We start from the raw sequence: 21050 nt of genomic DNA on the forward strand, positions 1-21050 counted from the left end.
AGCCTTTCCATGACTCCAGGTCCATTTGTGACCTCTCCTTTCCCCCGGGGTCTGAGTCTCTTCTTATCTCCCATTCTCCCTCTACTCTGGTTCCTCGGGGTCACGGGCCCTGCTGAGCTTTCTCAGTCCTTCCGGGGAGCAGGGCTGTGCCCTTGAGCCCTAGTCTCCAAGGCGAGTCCCAGTACCTGCTGTTTGTCAAGACTTCCCCAGACCCTGCACATTTGGTTTATTTACGCCCAGGGTTCTAACGACAGATGGGGGTAGGCAGGGGCGCCCATGCACATATTTCCGCAACCTCCCAGAAGGAAAAGCACTGTAATCGCTGGGAACATATTAGACCCACAGAAATATTCTAATCCAGCAACGTCAATTGTGAAGCATAAGCCTCACTGTTACAATAGGTAAAAGTCACTGTCTTTTTCTTAAGGCAGAAATTAAAAGCCTCCCATGATACCGTCCACGTCGTCTGTGCCCTGCAAGCATTTCAGTCACGCTATGCCTGGGAGAGTCATGGACCTCTGGACTGATGTCTAATCTGGTGTTTTTCCTTCATCATGAACAGGAATTCAAGCTACTGGAAATGACAACAACTGTTTGTAAATCCTCGGGAATTGGGGCAGCCCATGCAGTTTCCCTGATTCTAAGCTCTCAGATCCCGTGTGGTGATGCTACTTGGGGATATTCGATTAACTAGTTACGGATATTACGCCTTCAAATATGTGTTATCATCCCTGAAAAATCATTTGACCTTTTGACCAAATAGGCCCCCCAGTCGGTCCAGCTGCCTGACCGTGGAACTGGTCCGTGGTTTGACAGGAACGACACAAAGTTCAAGGAGCCAGACCAGGGGTCCCACGGACAAGTCCTAGGACCGAGCGACTCCCAAATCCCATGTCTATCTTTTTCAAAGAATGACTCTTCAGGCTAACTAAGTAAATTAGTTATTTTCCAAAGGCCTAAAAAACTATAAGAATTTACAAGGCAGATATACAAAAGTGAAAGTCCACTACCATTGCATTTTTGAGATTATGGCACAGTATCTTTTAGAGAAATGAAAGACAAAATTCACAAACCATTAAATGTCCTTACAGACTTTAGGTCCTGAAGTCATTGCTGACTTACTGTGTGACCTTGGGAAGTTACCCTCTCTTACTTTCCTCATCTGTAGATTGAGAATTATACGGTAATAATGACTATCTCATGGATTGCTGCGGGGATTAAACGCGTTACTACGTTTAAAATGCTGAGACCAGTGTCCGACCCACAGTAAGTAAGTGCGAGCAAGGCGCTGCTTGCTTTGCGGTAAACTTGTGTTGGAGGTAAACTTGTGATGGAGGTAAAGCAGCTCATTATTTTTCCTAATTTACAGGTGACACATTGAGACCACAGATGCCAAGTAGCTCACCCAAGGTTACTAAGGCGGCAGTGAAAAACCAGATCTGGAGTCTCTTCTGGTTTGTCTTGTTGCTTTCAATTCACTCAAGATCAGCATTTTCACTTTATCTGCATGAATCTCGGGCACAGCACCATTATCTAAGAGGTTTCTTTGTTTGGTAGGTCCACGGGCTTTGACAAGGAGTTCCAAGTCAAACAGAACTTGATGCCCGGGGTGAGAGCACAACCTTCCTGGAAGGGCTGGAGATGCTTTTCCAAGGCATACATTACAATCCCCAAGTGCAGAGATGCCGGTCAAAAAACATCTCCAGAATGAACGAGTCAATGCTGCACAACCAGAAGTAAATAGGGCAAAGGACTGTAATTCTTCAGCACCAGCTGAGGATTGACTGCAATCAAAGCTTATTCGATAAAGATGACCTGACTATTAACCTCTCTCATTCTATCAGACTGTGTGGGAGGAGAAAAGTAATTCATTAGAAGAACCACTGACAGCTGCTTAGATGCCGACTCCCTGTAAACACAGCCATTCTCATCAAAGACCTGAAGCTGTTCGCTTTTTTCTCTCCATGGGCAGTCAAGGGGAAAGGTCTGACCTGAGAGCAGCATCTAAATATCCACACGATAAATTTGCTGGGTAGCCCAGGGGTTCCCTTAACCAGCTGTATAAACTGGGACACCCCACTCTCGTTTTTCCATTGCCCCTGAAACACCCCATAGGAACACATATACTTTTCCAAGAACAAATATAAGCAGTTGAGAAAGCAATGACATAGGGAGGTAAAAATGTAGAACGATGAGAGCCTCTTTTCCCTACCCACTCCGGAACCCCACTCCAAAATACCCTCAATATCATTGCTTAAAGTATCATTTTCTTATGAGAGCAACTCCTAAGCTTAGATACTTCTATTTCAGGATAAAGACCTTAGATTGACACATTTTGTTTTTTCAAAGCATCCATCAGAACACAGTTCATCACGCTTTTTTTTTTTTTTGAGATGTAATTGACAGCTCAACTAACATATTAGTTTCAGGTGAACAACATAATGATCCCATATTTATATATACTGCAAAATGACCACTCTCTCTTGAAACACTTTATTCGCCTGGCTTCCAGGACACGGCACGGTCTTGGCTCTCGGTCCGTTTGGCAGCCTTCCTCATCTTCCTTTCCTGCCTGAGCCCAAAGGGCTGAATCCTTGCAACTCCTCAGTCTCTACGTGGCCTCCCCAGTCCCCTTGGCACTAACAGCATTTATACGCTGAGAGCTGCCTTGTTCCTGTCCTCACCTTGCCTCTAAATCCAGATCTGAATATTCTGTCGCTTCCTCGGCACGGCCACGTGGAAGGCTGGTGTGCATCTCAAATTGGACGCGTCCACACTGAACTCTAGATGCCCTTTCAAATCAGCTCCCTCCCCGGTGTGCCTTTATCGGCAAATGGCAACTCTGTTCACCCAGTTGCTCAGAACATAAACCTCTGAGTCACACAGGATTCTCTTCTTTCTTTCCAAAGCCACGTCCAATCCAGCAGCAAACCCTCTTGGCTTTGCCCTCAAAATAGACCCCAAACGCAGACTCTACCCCCTACATCCACTACATCCACTTTCACCTAGACTATTAAAAGAGCCCCCTATGCAGGCTCCTGGCTTCTACCTAAGCACTCCTACCTTGGAAAATGTAAGTTAGACCATGGGCACTTCTCCGCTGGAGACCCTCCAGTGACTTCACCTAATTCAGAATAAAGCCTAAGTCTTCCCACACCTGACAGGTCATTGCCGACTCCCGTCTCACTTCCCATATGCTCCTTCAGCCACAGTGACCACCAGGACACCTTGAAGCTCATGCCCTTGGCTTCGTGGCTCTTTTTTCAGACAAGCAGTACCTGCTCCCTCCCTCTCAGCTGGCCTCTGACCCTCCTATCCAAACCCCATGCACACTGCCCTCGGCAACCCTCTCCATCCTCTTACCTTATCTTATAGGTTCAGCTGTGTCTCCAAAAAGATACATTGAAGCCCTAACCCCTGCAACTGGTGAATGTAACCTTATGTGGAAGTAGTATCTTTGCAGACATAATCAAGTTAAGATGAGGTCATTAGGTATGGATACCAAGGGGGAAAGGGGGGGTAGAATGAACTGGGAGATCGGGATTGACATATATACACTATTGATACCATGTATAAAACAGATCATTAATGAGAACCTACTGTACAGCACAGGGAACTCTACCCAATGCTCTGTGGTGACCTAAACGGGAAGAAAATCCAAAAAAGGGGGGATATATGTACATGCATAGCTGATTCACTCTGCTGTACAGTAGAAACATTATGCTGCAATAAAAATTAAAAAAAAAAAAAAAGGTCATTAGGATGGGCCCGAATCCGATAAGCCGGTGACCTTATACGGAGACCCACACGAAGAGGAAAACGCCAGATGAAGACACACACAGAGGGAGAAGAGGGCCAAGTGACAACAGAGGCAGAGGTTGGGGAGATACAGCTGTAAGCCAAGGAACACTGAGAATCGCCGGCCGCCAGCCGAAGCTAGAAAGAGGCAAGGAAGGATTCGGCCCAGGGTCTCAGCCGCAGCACGGCCCTGCTGACACCTTCATTTGACTTCTATCCCCCAGAACTGTGCGAGAACTAGGAACTTGTAGTATCTTAGTTTGTGCTTGGTTACAGCAGTTCTAGGAAACTAAGACATCCTGATTACTGATTTTCATGCCGCTTATCAGTTCCTGAAATGTTATCTTTACTTGTTTGTTACCTGTCCTGTCCATTAGACTATGAGCGCCCCAAGGGCAGGGCTTTACAACCTTGTACAGGGGCAGCCATCCATCCTCAGAACTTCTCTCGCTGCTCTGGCTGGCACACTGCCCGGTCTCTCTGGTGCCCCTAAACTTTTCTCTTGTTCAGCTACAAGAATCAGAGATGATTTTGCGTGTCGAACATACAGACCAAGATCCTAAATGCTTCAAACCATTCATTATTTGCACTTGTGAACCATGAGAGTTTTTACAATTTTTTCATTATAAGGTTTTCTGAACTAACTTTTATCCTTTTTCCAAGGAATAAATTGAGTCACAATAGTGATACCGAGTACTGGCTAGAGACTCATTTTCAGTGTCACTCCCCTTACCTTCTTAGAAATCAGGCTGTTTTGCCCTCACATCATAATGAATCTCTTTAGTTTCCCCAGAAGGGGAACCTTCACAGCACTGAAAATAAGCCCACGTTAGACTGAAGATCAAATTAGTATTGATCAAGGGTCTGGTGGGAGGTTGACAAAACAGCAGTAACAGATCAATATTTATACTTCATCATTTGCTCCCAACACTGGGTAAAAACATGTAGATAACAAAAGCTGGTAAGGACCCGTGATGTTGTACTCTTCTATGTAAAAATAGCAGCACCGTATCAACAAACACAGTGGCATGTATTCCATACAAAGGCTGAAAATCAGGTGCCGTGAGCCACGTGTGGCTCTAAGTGGCATCTCGGGCCTTTTATTAATTGTTTTCATGCCACAAGACTGGCATACCCTTCCCACTCCCACTCTTCATAAGAAATAACATTACTGCTAAAATTTTAAAGCATTTTAGAACGAAGCCAGGCAAACTTTGCTGGGTTAGAGCAGATGTACACCCAGCATGTGTTTCCAGGGAATTCTTTTACTATTAGCAAGCCTCTCCTAGAAGTGATCCGAAAGACAAAGGCAATGGGAGAAGTTGAGTCATGCGCCTGTGTCTGCAGTTTGTGCTTTCGGATGACCCAGGAACGCACCATATTCCGACTTGTGAATCAGGCGCTGGCACTGGACGTGGACCCCACCTAAGCCACTCTAAGTTCCTGGTCCCATCCAGCCACATGATAACTCAAACCCGAGAAAACATTCTTAAAAGGTTTAGAAAAACTTATATACTTTACTGAAGCAGATTTACTTTTCTAATTATGTGTTCAATATTTTATTCACAAATAGTTTACACTATATATTTTACTTTTACTTTTTACGTTTAAAAACAAAGCCACAGTGCAATGATCACATCTAAAATTTATCAATTATTTCTTATAAAAGATTCAGTCTGTGTTCAGCTTTCTCTGATTGTCTCATAGGTCTATACTGTTTGTATAAATTACATTTGACAAACAGATGCTAATTGATTCAGGCAGCTGTTTGTAATCATGGTCTGGGCACACATCAGCTGGGAGAGATTCAGGAGGCAGAGGCTGAGGCTGCCTCCCGAGCCCCTGTGGCAGGCATCTTGGGTGAACTGTGTAACCAAGTGAATGGGCCACTTGAAATTATTTTGTCTGACCGTCTCTTGCCCTATTCAAAAAGTGATACCAAATACTACATTTCCATCACTTCAGCGATCACATACGAGGACCTGCCAGGAGCAATTTAATATTGTATTTTACACCGTGAACTCACGCCAACTGCTCTCTAGGCAGAGGACCTGTTCCTTCCCCCCCTCTCCCCCCCGAGGAGAAGCACTGCCTACACATTATCCAGGAAGGCTCTAGGCTTAAGAAGCCTCACATTCAACTTCAAGTCCCACAACCGTTTCGGACTTTGCAAACCATAATGTGGTCTTTTTCTGGCCAATACTTCTAGTTTCATGGGAAAGAAAGGAACTGGTCAGGACTGAGTAGTGGATAAAAGATGTGAGCCAGGGTGAGCTGGCCCCAGCGGGAGGTTGCATAACAGCAAAAGCTGCTTTTCAACCAAAACCAGCAGAAATAGTGACTGCAGAGCAGAATTCCAAGGGAGATTTCAGGATACCAGGATGTAACAGATGCAAAATATACTGCACGAATAATACCAATCGAAAAATAATGGAGCCAAACAAACAATTAAATGCCAACAGAAATATAGATAATAGACATAGAAATACAACAATACACACACACACACACACACACTGAAGTCTGGCCCTGTGGTTGTGAGTCTACACAACAGGGTGGGCCCAGGACAGGCCCTACACATTCAAAAAAGTTCAGCGGCACAAGGGCCCCCATATGGTGTACATAAATCCATGTCCTTCATCTTCTCCCCTCCAATCAGATAAGTGTAACAGCTGTGGGTTTTTGAGTCGTTTGGAGAAGGTCTGATACCCAGAAATATCTGGTCTAAGACTTAGGCACATCTCGCAGGATTCAAGCCCACGCTTGTTTATGAAACGAATCTAGGACTGCAGATGGGGGAGGAGGACTCTTAGAATTTTGCAAAAGGCTCCGTTTAGGTGGCACCCGCCCTCACGAGCAGAGACCGGGGAGAACGCCGCGCAGCGGTGGAAACGATCCGCCGCTCCCAGACAGACACGTTGACACTGGGGGCTGGACCAGGGGCTGCCTGGGGTTGTTCCGTTTGCCAGCTGCCGAGAGCTTTCCGGGAGCGCGGGAGCGCTTCTGTGGGGTTCCTAAGGGTCAGAGCAGCTGCCACCGTCCCAGGGGCTCCGAGGGGAGGTGGAGAGAGGGAGGTAAGGAGACCCTCCGGTGGGGGGGGCGCAGGTGCACGGAGCAGGGAACGGCTCCAGGGCTGGGCCTCGGAAGGACTCAAGTTAGAAGAAGACCTGAAGGACGACGAGGGCTGGGGTGGAGGGGAGGGCGGAGTCCGGGATCAAGTCAGGCACAAGCCGGGTAGCCCCCCACGCAGAGTAACTCACCGTCCTCCAGAGCTTCGTGCACCAGCAGAAGACCCAGCAGCAGCCAGACCTTCATCTTCAGGGCAAGGGGTGGGGCAGAGGTGCGGGGGACAGCAGGTCCGAGGCGCGCGGAGAGCGCAGGGCGAGGGCAGGGGCGCCAGGGGAGGCGGCGGGCGAGGGGCGGGCGCCTGGGACGCCGCAGCTGGAGGATTCGGTTTCATGAGGAAGAACAGATTTGGGGGGAAAGTTTGGGGATTTTTCTTTTTTTTTTTTCCTTTTTCATTCTCTGTGTAACGTAACCTCTCCTGCCCCCTGGCGGAGCCGTGAAGCGCTGCGCTTTTTCCCGGCGCCGAGGGCGAGGGCTGAGGGTGAAATGTCAATTATAGCAGCCACTCATCGAGTTCCCCCAACGCTCGGCGTTTCACGACATTTACCAACTTCAAGCAGGCCCCGTGCAATTTCGCGGCTACTGATGGGGTCACATTTAACCGTAGCTGTCCAAATGCCACCAGCGCTCTCCCCACCAGCTCAAGTGCAGCCGTAATGCTCTGTAAAAAGCTCCCCCTAAGTATTTTTCTTCATTCCCAGCAGGTCTCTCACTGGCTCTCACTAACAAGACCACTGCCCTCGGTTCTCCCGGCTCTGCACCCAGCCCTGTACCTGCTGGACACGGCGTCTGTCCTGCAGCTGAGACGTCAGAGCCCCGGGGCTTCACTGGGGAGGCTGCTCTGCCTTCAGAGGGGCCCACGGCAGGCCAGCTCCTTCCCCGGTGCCTGGCGAAGGTTTTGGAGAAATTTCTCCTTCCTCTTTTATTCAGAAGTCCCCATTGCCCTACATACGACTCAATTAAGCGTTCAGGAGGGAACTGTGCCAGAAAACAGATCCAAGCAAGAGCATCAGGGGCCCCTCCGGCCTCCGAGACATTGACACCCTGGCTCTCCCTCTTGTGCTGGGGCCTGGGGCTCCGTCTACACCTCCTGTCCCTCACTCCACACGCCCCCACGTCCTGCGGGCTCTCCCTGCCCGGCTAAGCGTCAAGGCCGCCGCGCTTTGCCATCATGCCTCCCTCCGTTCCCCGGCTCACGAGGTTACCGTCTGTCATCAGCAAGGTCGGTCTCCCTGCCCCTCCTTCTTGCACCTCAATCCATTCTTTCTCCAGCTATTAGACTGATCTTCAAATGCAGCTCTCAAAAAACTCTAACCCAACTAAAAACCCTTCAAAGGCTCTCCAGCAAGGCTCCTGCTCGAGTTCTCTGGGCTCCGGGGCTGGGGGTGGGGGCATCTACAGCACCGCCTCCTGCTCCCGTCCAGCCCTTCACGCCAACAGCACGCGCCCGGCGCCCTTGGCCCAGCGGCCGCGGGGGTCCACTGCTCCCGTTGTCCCCTCTGCCTCCAAGAGACCCCTTCCACCCCCTGCCTGCCCTCTCGCCGCCCCCAACCCCTGGCCGAGCTCATCCGACAAGGCTCAGCTCAGACCTCACCTGCTCCGGGCTGGGCTAAGCGCTTCCCCAGTACAAATACCTAATGGCGGCAGCTACAACCAAATGCAGGACTTCGCGGTGAATCTGGTTGTGCTTCTTTCTCCTGCACGCTCCTGAGTTCAAGGGCAAAAAATGCGCCCTATTAAATTTTGTATTCTACCACCAGTTTCTGGAAGGTAATACTCATTAATTAGGAACTTACCGTGTTCCACACAGAGCATAAAACCCTCAACATGCGTTTCTTGTCCCTCGTATCAACACCAAACCTACAAGGGAGGCTGCGTGGTTAGTTTCGGCCCCATTTTATCGATGAGGCAGCCCAAAGGCAAACTGGTAGGAAGTCTTAATCCAGGTTTTTGTCCGACACCCATGTCTCTGGGTCGAACCCTCACTCCACCGGTTAAAATGAGCCGTTGAAATCACTAGAAGGGAAAGCTTTCCAACAGGGCCCTCCTGACCATAAAGTCACGTCTCAGAAACTCCCAAGACTGGAGGCAAGTACTTTGTGACGTACCTGATAGGCTTGATAACAGAGAGCTAAGACGGCAAAACAACCAGAGAGACGGAATTGCAACCCCTTCCACGGAGAGAGAAAACACACAGTCTGTTCTACCCTTTGAAGGAGTCGGTAGGTGGCTGCCGTCGAAGTAGCCATGAAAAGAAAACAGCTAAAATTGTAATGAATCCTTAAAAGCTGAATGCAGGCTGGCGTGAGCATTTCGAATCCTTGGGCGCCTCAGACACAAGGAGAGCCCAGAATCCTTCAGCAGCTCCTTCCCACAAGCCTCTGCTGGTTGTTTACGAGAGAGGCCAGAAGGCACCCCATGTGAAGAGACTTGACATTAATGAGGGTTGCACTTAACCCTCAGCTACCGCACCTGTGTTTCCTTTTATTGCAAAAAGACCTTTTTATTCAAAATCAATTAATCCATTAAAAAATATTTTAAACCACCACAGAATTATATAGGACAGGAAATGATAAAAATAATAAAAATACCCTTTCATGTCCCCGACCCTTCTAGCTATAAAGTATTTCATGGTAATGATGCACCATAGTTTAAATTTTGCTCCTGTTTATAGATACTTTGGTTGTTTAAAAAAACTCCTTTACAAAAAAATGCTGCAGTAACTGTCCTTATCCGAATAGCTTTATGCCCATGAGTATTTCTATAACACAGATACATAGATAAAAAGGAAATTATTCAGCCAAAGACCATGATATTTAGCAATTTTGATTAATGCTGCCAATTCAACAAAGCTGTTCCTGTTTATAGCCAATTCTACTTTCTTTGGGAGCCCATGAGCCTGTGCATTTCTTCCCACCCACCAGTCCTGGAAGTGGCTAATCTATTCAATTTTTACAACCTGGGAGGGGGGAATCTCATTATGCTATTTCAATTCCTATTCCTTTTATTATTATTGAGGATGGGCATCTTACGGTTTTTTATTTGTTTGTTTGTTTGCTTGTTTTTGCGGTACGCGGGCCTCTCACCGTTGTGGCCTCTCCCGTTGCGGAGCACAGGCTCCGGACGCGCAGGCTCAGCGGCCATGGCTCACGGGCCCAGCCGCTCCGCAGCACGTGGGATCTTCCCGGACCGGGGCACGAACCCGTGTCCCCTGCATCGGCAGGCGGGCTCTCAACCACTGCGCCACCAGGGAAGCCCCATCTCATGTTTTTATTAGCCATTTGTATTTTAAAATTGAGTTCTTTTTCTTATTGCCTTACTATAGTAGAATCTTAATAAGTTCTGGATAATAAGCTGTTGGGTGTTATACATACTGCAGACATTTTCTTCTAATCCTTTGCTTGTGTTTTAATTTTGCTAATGGTGCCTTTCTTTAAGAAATACAACAAATGTTTAGCAATTACATTTTTCAGTAATTTTTTTCATGGCATCTGGGTTTTATATCCCCTTAGGTGGACCTTCTCTGCCACAAATCAGCAAATTACATGTTTTATATTTTCATCTAAAACTTTTATAATTTTGTTGGTCTGTTTAGTCTTTAAATCCGTCTATCATTTTTTGGTTTTGGTATCACAAGTTACAAGTCTAATTTTATGTTTATATTTCCAATTGGATGATCAGTGTCACATTATCATTTGTTAAATGATTGGTTCTTTTCCCATCTTTCTGAATTGACTTTTAGTGTGTATTAAATGACACATGTACATGGGTCTGTTTCAGTTTTGTCTGTTTTATTCTATTGATCTTTTTATCTATACCTATAGAAACACCACACTGCATTCATTAACTGGTACTGATTTATATAGTATGTTTTGTTATTTGTTTGGGCAAGGGAATGCCCCCATCATTGATCGTATGTTAATTATGCTTGTACATTTTCTCTTCCAGATGAAGTTTGAAATCACTTTGTTAACCTCCATTAAAACTTTGTGCTTTGATTATGATTGCATCGAATTTATATTTGGGGGAAGAATGGTCATATTTACAATATTAAGTCTTCCTATCCCAGAATGTGTCATAAAGTTATGTATATTTCCATTTGTTCAAGTCTATTTTTATGTCCCCATTATATTCTATAATTGGTGAATGCTGGTATTAGGACAACAGTTTTGAAATTCTGTAATCCCAAGCCTGCATTCTTAAGTGTATTTTGTGTCAAATACACTTTAGCTAAATTTGGGCTACCTATGTGCGTGTGTGTATGTGTATAGACGTGTGTGTGTGTAGGTATATAGTTAAGCACTTATATAGTTATAAACACTTAGTTATATTTTTTCCATGTAAGTCTTGTTCATTGTTAAACTTAGTTCCTATTTTTACTTGCTTATGTATTTGTTTTGCTATTATGAATGGAATTTCCCCCCATTACATTTTCAAATTGGTTAACTGGTATATAGAAAACGATTTTGGAATTGCATTTTCCCAAACCTCTGTCACATATACTTTAGCTCAATTTACGTGTCTGAACTTATCCTAGGTCTGTGTTATGGTCTGAGTTGTGTCCCCCCACTTCCCCCCAAATTTAAATGTTGAAGTCCCTCATGGACATAGAGAACAGACTCGTGGTTGCCTAGGGGGAGGGGGGAGGGGGGAGGGGGAGGGATGGAGTGGGAGTCCGGGATAAGCAGCTGCAAACCATTACATATAGGATGATAAACAATAGGTCCTACCGTATAACACAGGGAACTGTATTCAATATCCTGGGATAAACCATGATAGAAAAAGAATATAAAAAAGGATGTACATATATATATAACTGAATCACTTTGCTGTACAGCAGAAATTAACACAACATTGTAAATCAAATATACTGCAATAAAAAAAGTCGATGTTGAAGTCTGAACCTCTAGTACTCTAGAATGTGGTAAATTAAAGAGGTAATTAAATAAAGGTAATTAAATAAAATGAGGTCATTAGGGAGGACCCTAAACCAGTATCACTGGTATTCTTATTTATAAGAAGAGGAAACTTGGATATAGACACACACACAGAGGGAAGATCGTATGAAGATTCAGGGAGAAGACAGCCATCTACAGGCCAAGGATCTGGGCCTCAGGAGACACCAACCCTGCTGACATCTTACTCTCTGACTTCTAGCTTCCAGAAGTGTGAGTAAATACGTGTCCGTTGTTTAAGCCGCACAGTCTGCGGTACTTCATGAAGGGAGGGATCCCAGAACCCTGGTCTACTTAAAATGGGGCACGAGAAATTATGCTCCTAGCTCCAGGATATGGCATGCTGTAAAGATGTTGCACCTGTTGGCTGGTTATGAGAGCCTCTAAATGGCTAGGGGAAGGGCTTCCCTGGTGGCGCAGTGGTTGGGAATCCGCCTGCCGATGCAGGAGACACGGGTTCGTGCCCCGGTCCGGGAGGATCCCACATGCCGCGGAGCAACTAAGCCCGTGAGCCATGGCCGCTGGGCCTGCGTGTCCGGAGCCTGTGCTCCGCAACGGGAGAGGCCACGGCAGTGAGAGGCCCGCATACCACAAAAAAAATAAATAAATAAATAAATAAATAAAAAATAAAAAAAAATAAATGGCTAGGGGAAGACAGGCAACTATCAGCTAAAATGTCAATGACTCGAAAACCTCCCTCCTCTCCTTTCTTTACTCGATGGTGTCCTCCTTCCTACTTCAACGGTCCTGTGCCTATTTGCTTTCTCCTGCTTACTTGCTCTAAATGCTCACTTTTTGAAAAGCATCTGCTGTCAGTCATTTACAACTTGGGCCAATTTAAGTCAATGTTCCAAGAATATTGACATTTTAAACCAAGCTCTTGGTTTTTGCTTGAAGAAATATCAGGCATTAGTGAGTGGCTGGGGAAAGATCCTGGAGACCCGGAGGCTCAGCCTTTGGGGAACCCCAGAAAGCTGAATCACGACGATGCTGTGGCCCTTGTAGGTTAGCGAATGCAGAGCCCAGAAATGAGCTTGCTCTCCATCATGGAGATTTGGCCCTACCCTGAGCTGTATGGTTCTCCTGGGTAGGGAAGTCTTTATCTTGTGTTTCTATCTTCATGTTGACTGCTCCAGTCTTACTAGAGAGTAACAGGGATTCTTTACCAGAGACTATGACTTTTGGAATCTCTGATACCTAAAAGTATCTAAGAGTGGGCTATGAATCTGTTACTAAGGAACGTTCGGGTGAGTAAATCAGTATTGAGCTGAGTTTCTTTCTAGATAGTTTCACCCATACTTTGACCTACTTTAAAAGACAAGTTGAGATAATGGGATAATGGTTATTTTATGTCCTTTGAGAATTTTTTGGAGATATTTTATGGGATGAAATGAATCACTCTTTCCACACAGACAGATGGGGACTTATCAGCACAGTCTCTCAGCAATCTACTGGCTTCCTAAAATGGAAAGTCTATCCGTGGCCTTCTTTAAAGAACACTAAGGACATGGTGGTCCTATGTCCAGAAGTTCCTGGCTGGACCCACAGCCCGACAACTGGGGTCTTGGGGTGACACTCAACAGAGGTAGCTATATAGTTGCTCACACTTTGCAGCCTGATCCCATGGTGCCAACACAGAGGCGGGGCCTCAAAACCTAGTTAACAATATAATCAAGCCAATAATTAGCTACATTAGGTTTTAGGCTTCTATTTGGGAAATACTTTGCTGTGTTAGCTTGGTTTTCAATGCAGGCTAAATTGATACTAAAGCTTATACAATTCACCGTGGTGTTCCCTCCAATTTATAAAAACCAATAGCAATTAAGTGTGTACACAATGACATTTCAAAATTAAACAAGCTAATTGAGGAGATGTGCAATTTTAAGTAACTTACAGCCATGTTAGAAAACTCTTTGACTCCTCCCTCCCCATCAAAGGGTAAAGAGGGCTGAGGTTGGTAAATATTTATTCACTATACCATAAAACATTTCTGTTAGTTATACATAACTGATCACCAATTACTAAAAGCTATGATTTTGTCAGAAGAATATCAAGGAGCTTCTTGCAGACAAAGGCAACGTCAAAGAGATTGGTCCATTAAATAAATGACAGTTGAAGTGGTAGGATCTCAGATGTGTGGTCCTGGGGTGGCATGCTTGAGGCACAACAGATATTATTTGGAACGTGCCATGAGGATTGAGTATACGTGAAGACATCTCTTGTAATTTATAGGACTTGGTATTCATGCGGTAGGCTGCCAGGTGAATATCCTCAACAGTAGATTTGTTTCCATTTAGATTGTACTATTGATATATTTCTGAGCTGTAAAGCTTCCTAAATAAAAAGGCAATTTAAATTAGGTAAGTGTGAAATGTATGCTTTTGGTAGGTGTGATACATACGCATACTACACTATTATAAGTCGTATTAAAATTTATTTTAAAAATACATGGTCATGTTAGAAAGCATATTTTACAGTGGTAAAGCAGCAGCAGTTTTCATTCATTACAAATTCTAAAAAATAATCCAACTTTATAAGTAATAAGGAACACTGATTATCATTAAAGACATTTAAATTTAAAATTACCTACTACACACACAAAAATCTCTATATTCGCATAAGACCAATGTATCTGTTGGTTTTTACAGACACAGAATTTCTGCAGGGTTTTAGGCCCTATCAACAGCTTCTATTAAGTACAATGATAACAAAATAAAGCAATGAAACAATCGGGCATCAAAGATGGAGAGCCTGTTAAGCAGGCACGGGCCAGAGAAACCTGTCCTGTTGGCAACACAAGGTTCTTTAGCAACTGCGCCGAGGCCCACGCACTCTCCTGCCCAAGGCTATTAGTGCTGGTGCAGAAACTGCAGTGGTGCCAGTTCCAGGAAGCAGCCATCCTTTCCATGAGTCATAGAGGGTCCTTGGTCCTTATCATTTACCTTGTACTCCTGGGATATTTGGGGCTGAAATTAAGGACCCCAAACTACCTTAGTTTCATGTGAAGTCTTTCACTTCATACCCTACCCTGTCATCACAAGCCCCCACCAATGGGGTAGCTATAGACGCTCATACTTTGCAGCCTGCCTGACCCAGGGTCCTGGTTATGAGCTCCATGGAGCTGCTGTCAGTGGTCCGTGAAAGCTCTTTAAGGCCAGAGATTATGGCAGTGGCTTCAGCCGTGATGAATAAAAGCTAAGACAGTGCTCCCAGCAAACAGGGTTGCCAATTGGGTTGAGCCATAACAAAACGCATTTGAAATGAACATGACTAAACTGTGTACATATCAACAATAATGAATGTTACGAAAACCAACCACTAAACCAACAACCACAACAATAACAGATCAGGCCTCTCAAGATTCAGAAACCAGAAAGCCATTAAAAAATGTTTAAATATGATTATACAAGGAGATTTAAAAAAAAAAAACTCATTTAAACAACAAAGTCAAGCAACCTCATTTTCACATCTACGTGTCTGAAAAATGACCTGTGATGGCATTAGTTCCTACATGAACTTTGGTACTTTTTCCCTTGATATTTTAGGACAAGTAAGAAAACGTAGGTAGAAAGTATACAGAGAAGGCACTATTTTGGCACTAGACAAAAACCAAAACCAAACCAAAAAGCCCAGTTGATCACAACCCCCCAAGAAATTCACACTGATCATGTGAATATTAATAGTCCATAATGCACACTCTAAACCCAATCCTTTAACATTCCGTGGACGTTGTGTTTTTAGTTTGAATTGCACTGTCGCTTGAAGCACATCAGGAGAAGCCTAGACAGAGACCATCAGAAGCAACGTCACAGGGAAGTAAGAGTTGGAATCTTGGCACAATTTTATCTCGTGGTTTATCATCTCAGAATATGCTGATCTGAGATGAAGCAAAGTTAAGACTAACCTGCTCCCTCGGGCACTATCAGCATTGGCGGGCGATTGCTTTTCCTTACTCTCCCTGCATTCAAATATGTTTTGAAAATAGGTTGGCAAATACAAATTCTAATTCAAAAGATTTTAACATCTACCTGTAAATACACAGGACTTAAGAAGACATTTTGGCTAATATTTAAAATAAAAAGTTTTAAAATCTTTTATTCAGAAAAATTTGAAGAAGACAGGCCCTTGTCTTTTAAAGGAAGGTAATTCTGAAACATATTTTCTATCAAGTGTGGTTGATAACAGTAAAGTTTTATAGATATCATCATTAGTTTTTCATTAATGTATACACCTCAAATGATGTTTTGGTCTTTTCTTGGTATTCATCTCTGGGGAAAATGTGATTAAGCAGTACTCTGTGTTTCAGTATACATCACAAGTTCTACATTTTCTCATAAATAGTTTTTAAACTTGGATTTGTATAGCTACCTAGTGAAATGTAGGGTAGGCATGGCCTTTGTATGGTTATTCACAAATCATCTTTCTTTTTTAAGAGTATAAAATAAAGGTGCTATTATTAAAGTTTCTCACTGAGATCAGAGAGCATATTTCCTAGTGCAAAAAAGAAAGGTAATTCAAGCTGTTTTTACTCAGTCACAATTAAGAGAATGTATATGTATTTTTTAATTTCTTATATAAAGGACTTTATATAAGTGTGACTGATTACTAGTAAAAGCTGTACAGAACATTTTGGTAATCCTAGGAAAGTAAAAACAACATTTTGTTCAAAAGGTTATAAATTCAAATGTAGGAACAGAGAGGTGATAAAAGACCTGGTAGTACTGGCTTTTCCTAATAAGCACAAACCAAGACAGAAATGTCAGAAAAGGTGCAGCAGAAACAATAAACAGAAATCCTCTAATGCCCCCGCCCCCAACTCCATTTCAGTTTATAAAGCTCCTGGTATAATGTACCAGACTTCAGTGATTTCATATTAGAAACATTATAAATATATTTTTCTTAAAGAATCTATCTATAGAAAATATTATACATATAAAATCGCTATATATTTCAAAATAGTTTAAAACCTAAAAAGTTTGCAGAAGCATACCTATCAATATAAAACATTATTTTTTCTCCATCAGTTGGGTTTTTAAAATCTAGACAACGGTATTATTTCCAAACCCCATCCTAAACCCAGCTGACTTCTACACTGACGTTTGAAATATACACACACATATATATACACACTCACACATACATATGAACATACATTTGAGTTTTCACAGAAAAAAAGCATAGTCACGGACAAAGCATCTTTTCATAGACATTTGTAAAGTGTTTCAAGGTAGAAAAATAATTTTTAACTAAATTCTGCTCCTAATTGAACACAGTGGGCATAATAGTTTTAGCTGCCTGTCATGTTCTAAACAAATTTCTTGATATTGTTACAGTAAAAGTTTTAATATTCACATATGAAATTCTTCATGTTCCCTGTGTGAAGGGGCCTGTTCTAGAATGATTTCAGGGAAAAAAAGGGCTTCTCAGTATACTGCAATAACAGCAAGGACTTATGATTAGGCCCACAGTGCTTACAGAAATACTTCACCCCTTGCATAGGCAACTCTTCCTCTCCAGTAAAACATGCAGCTTAAAAGAATTCTGGGCTTCAGATTTTACCGTGTGCACCCTGGAAATTGTGGAATGTTAGTACTAAGTTCTATGTCAGAGATGCTACAACACTAGCAGCCAGAAACCCAGGCCTTCTACCTGTTTATTGGATAGTTAATCACAATAAACTCCTCAATAATCATAACTTGCTTTTTAATGAAAAAAATAAAGTGACATCTCTTGGAAAAGCTGTCAGAAAATAAATGTCTTCCTTGCCTTTGGATTAAGCTGGTCACCTGGGCTGGATAATGTTCTTCCTGGAAATATAACCCATACATATGTACGTGTTCAGACTCAGTCTCATCTAGTGAACCATATAATTATTTGTAGGAAAAATAATTCATGAGAAGCAAAACACACTGCAGATAAGTAGTCCACTATTAGAGAACGCTATAAAGTACAATACAGTAATTAGAGAACCTTACATTTAAAAACAAATTATTTACTCAAAATTAAAAGTGCTAAACAATTTATGGGATGGGGAAAGAAAAACATCCCTGTTTCCAAAAGAAACATCAGAGGCAAATTAGATCTGAACCCCTAAAATTGGGTCAAACGCCCTTTAATAACTGAATAGGCACTTTAAAATCAGAATAGGGGAATTTTCTTTTCTTGTATCCCTTCATTTTTTCCTTTTTAATGCATGGAGTAGAAAGAGAATTTGCTACTGAGTTAGAAAAAAAAGTTGAACTGTGATTAAGTAATGGAAAAAAGTATGAATCATTCTACCAATTGTGTGATCTGGGAGATTCTACTGGCTTATTTTAGCTGACTTTTAAAACAGGGGTGCTTGGGGTCTACTTGTCCAAGCGCATGTCTACTCTGATCTTCAAACATATCCTCATCTTTGCCACTTACACGAGCTTCCTGCCCGTGGGGACCACGTCCACTCTCTAGCGCAAAGGGTCCCACGTAGATCGCACTACCTCTCTCAAGCCCCTGACTGGACTGGGACAGGGCAGGGGGGCATATATCATTCACAGAAGGTGAAGGCCTCACGTTTAAGGACCACTGTTCTCAAAGAAGACAGCAGTTCAAAGGGGTGCCTGACATCTGATGACACAGAGGGCCACTCCTGCCCTGCGCAGTACGGCAGACACGAACACTCCTACTGGCGAAGGTTTTAGCAAACTGTCACACCTTACGGAAGAAAAAGCTGTACTAAACCCACTGCTGGCATTTATAAGTTGTAGAAAAGGCTCATTTCCTATCCCCTCCTCTTACTCCAGACCAATGACAGACACTGTGATGGGCAAATGCATTTTTAGCATGTTCTAACTCGACATTAATAAAGCCTAATAAGGAAGAGCAAGAGCTATTTCCCCAACCACACCCAGCACATACAAAATGTTTTTCTATTCCGTGATCATCTCCATTTCAGTATGTGCAGTATATGCTACCGATTAATGACAACACTGGAAAAATGCAATACAATAATAGTAAAACACAAACAACTTTTAACATTGATACTCCCCAACATATACAAACACACACACACACACACACACACACACACACACACACACACTCCCGCAGTCCCACTATTTGGGGGACATGCATCACTGAGGAGCGAGCTCAGGGTGTTTTCCCTGGATGCATAATTCACCATCTGAGGAGGTGCTGTCCAGGTGAGTAAGTATAAATTAGGGTGAACTGTGTCTGCAGCAAACCAATGACAACCTAGCAAGATGATGGCATCCGTCATGGTTCACTCCATGTAGGATATGTGCGTGGAGACTGTGGACCAGCTCTGCTGCTGCAGGTACTAGCATTCACTGGTCTTTTCATGGAATGCGAAAGGTAAACTCGGGTTTCTTTGGTGATGGTCATTTGCTTGAATGGCAGATTTTTCTTCTGTCGCTGAATTAATGTTGTCTGAATAAATATCTTCATCATCATCTTCATCCCTCGAATTACCCTCCAGGCTGTGTCTAATGCCATAAGCGAAGTAAATCAGGAAACCTTTTCGAGAAAAAAAAAATCAGTGTTTTCGGTGTGTCAGAAAATGGCTGTTTGTATGTGGAAAATTTAATACAGAACTTAATAGTGCCTTTTGCCTTCTCTTTCCGGGCTGTTGTAGAAGGATGCAATGCAAGTACAGGATATGCCATAAAAGGTCCCTGACATTTTCCCAGCAGAATGTGCTTCTTCCTTTTTAACCTGCAATCTTTATATGCATGTTTTTTTCAATAAATATCTTCCGGATGTTTATGTAGAAAAACTTTTTTTTTTTTTACTTTCTCAACACTCAACACTACACTTTAAACAAAAGGATATGTGGGGAAAAATCTCATATACATCCCCCAAACAAGTGGTGGGCTAACAAAGACACAGTCAGATATTTTGGAAAGCGTGCCCTGTGTGAACAGGGGGCATGGGTGTGCGTTACACACGTTACTGTCACCAGGAGAGGATGAAAAACTGTGTACTTAGCCAACTGTTTATTAACAGCCATGCCGACTGGGGATCAGAGGGAAATCTTTTAAGTGTTCTCGCGAGATATGTAGGCATTTTGCTGTATTTTAGCTATATTTTAAAAAATTGGTTGAGTGTTTTGTGTTGATGTGAAATGCATTACAATTTTGCCATGTAAAATCACGGGAAGTGGGCTACCAATGAGTATTTTGGTATGTCCGGTTATTAGAAGTGATTCTATTTCCTCTCATGTACTTCGAGCTTTGAAGATCCAACCCTCCTTGTCCTCAAATAAAGGTACTGTTATCACTATTTTACAAAGAAACTGAGGCACAGAAGCAGGGGTATAACATGGCCTAGGTGACACAGCTAATAAATGGCGGGGGTTGATTGAAACATGGAGAGTCTGGCTCTGCAGTTCATTCTCTTCACCAAGGTCAAGTACATGATTAAACCTCAGTGAGCTACAACTTGAGGAAAGAAGCAGTGGTTTTTTTTGGTTTGTTTGTTTGTTTTGTGGTACGCGGGCCTCTCACTGCCGTGGCCTCTCCCGTTGCGGAGCACAGGCTCCGGACGCGCAGGCGCAGCGGCCACGGCGCACGGGCCCAGCCGCTCCGCGGCATGTGGGAACCTCCCGGACCGGGGCACGAACCCGCGTCCCCTGCATCGGCAGGTGGACTCTCAACCAAGGCAGTGGTTTTTGGAAAGGCAGGAAGGGTAGAGAAGCTCTCCACCAGATTACAAAGAGATTCTTCTGGGCTCAGAGTAGGGGAGAGTGTTCTATGGTCCTGTTTCCCGGGGGTTTGGGCTCAGCTTCCTGGCAGCACCTGGGGAGGTGGCGAGATCACAAAGGAATGGCTTTGTGGTACATTATGGAGGGCAGAGCCGACTGGCAAGTGATTCCCGTCAGAATCCTGGCCCTGATGCAACAGAGCCACCTATCAGAAGTGGCCACAGTGACAGAGAGAATACTCTAGAGTAACCTGCGTGGAGGGATACCCTTGGATGCACCCCAATTCCTTGACACAGTGTCAGATCCCCCCAATATGGGCAAAACTCTAGTGTGGGTATGGAGGGGATTGGCAAAACTGACTAGGTTAAATCTTCTATCAACTCAGGTGGGTTGGTGGCTTGAGACTGCAATTAAGTTAATTTACAGCCACAAAAGAGATTCATTCATTCATAATAAGAGATTCATTCTCATTA

At 43.8% G+C, this 21050-nt stretch overlaps 2 protein-coding genes across 10 annotated transcripts in view; both read right to left on the reverse strand.

Moving 5' to 3' along the window:
* The window catches only part of PDGFRL (platelet derived growth factor receptor like), a 47443-nt gene extending 40150 nt beyond the window's left edge, over positions 1-7293 (reverse strand). Inside the window, exon 1 of one of the 2 annotated variants that reach the window (XM_059049444.2) lies at positions 7059-7293. In XM_059049444.2, the coding sequence (XP_058905427.1) occupies positions 7059-7113 (55 nt within the window). In that variant the 5' untranslated portion in view covers positions 7114-7293. The remainder of the gene's footprint in view (positions 1-7058) is intronic. The other variant, XM_067022370.1, reaches the window with a different exon arrangement.
* A 7000-nt stretch (positions 7294-14293) lies between these two features.
* Positions 14294-21050, reverse strand: part of SLC7A2 (solute carrier family 7 member 2) — a 73862-nt gene continuing 67105 nt past the window's right edge. For 7 of the 8 annotated variants that reach the window (XM_067022366.1, XM_059049425.2, XM_059049428.2 and 4 more), the window contains one exon: positions 14294-19391. In XM_067022366.1, coding sequence (XP_066878467.1) covers positions 19195-19391 — 197 coding nt within the window. In that variant the 3' untranslated portion in view covers positions 14294-19194. The remainder of the gene's footprint in view (positions 19392-21050) is intronic. The other variant, XM_067022368.1, reaches the window with a different exon arrangement.

The sequence above is a fragment of the Kogia breviceps genome, chromosome 20, assembly GCF_026419965.1.
Source record: "Kogia breviceps isolate mKogBre1 chromosome 20, mKogBre1 haplotype 1, whole genome shotgun sequence".
NCBI classification, from domain to species: Eukaryota; Metazoa; Chordata; class Mammalia; order Artiodactyla; family Physeteridae; genus Kogia; species Kogia breviceps.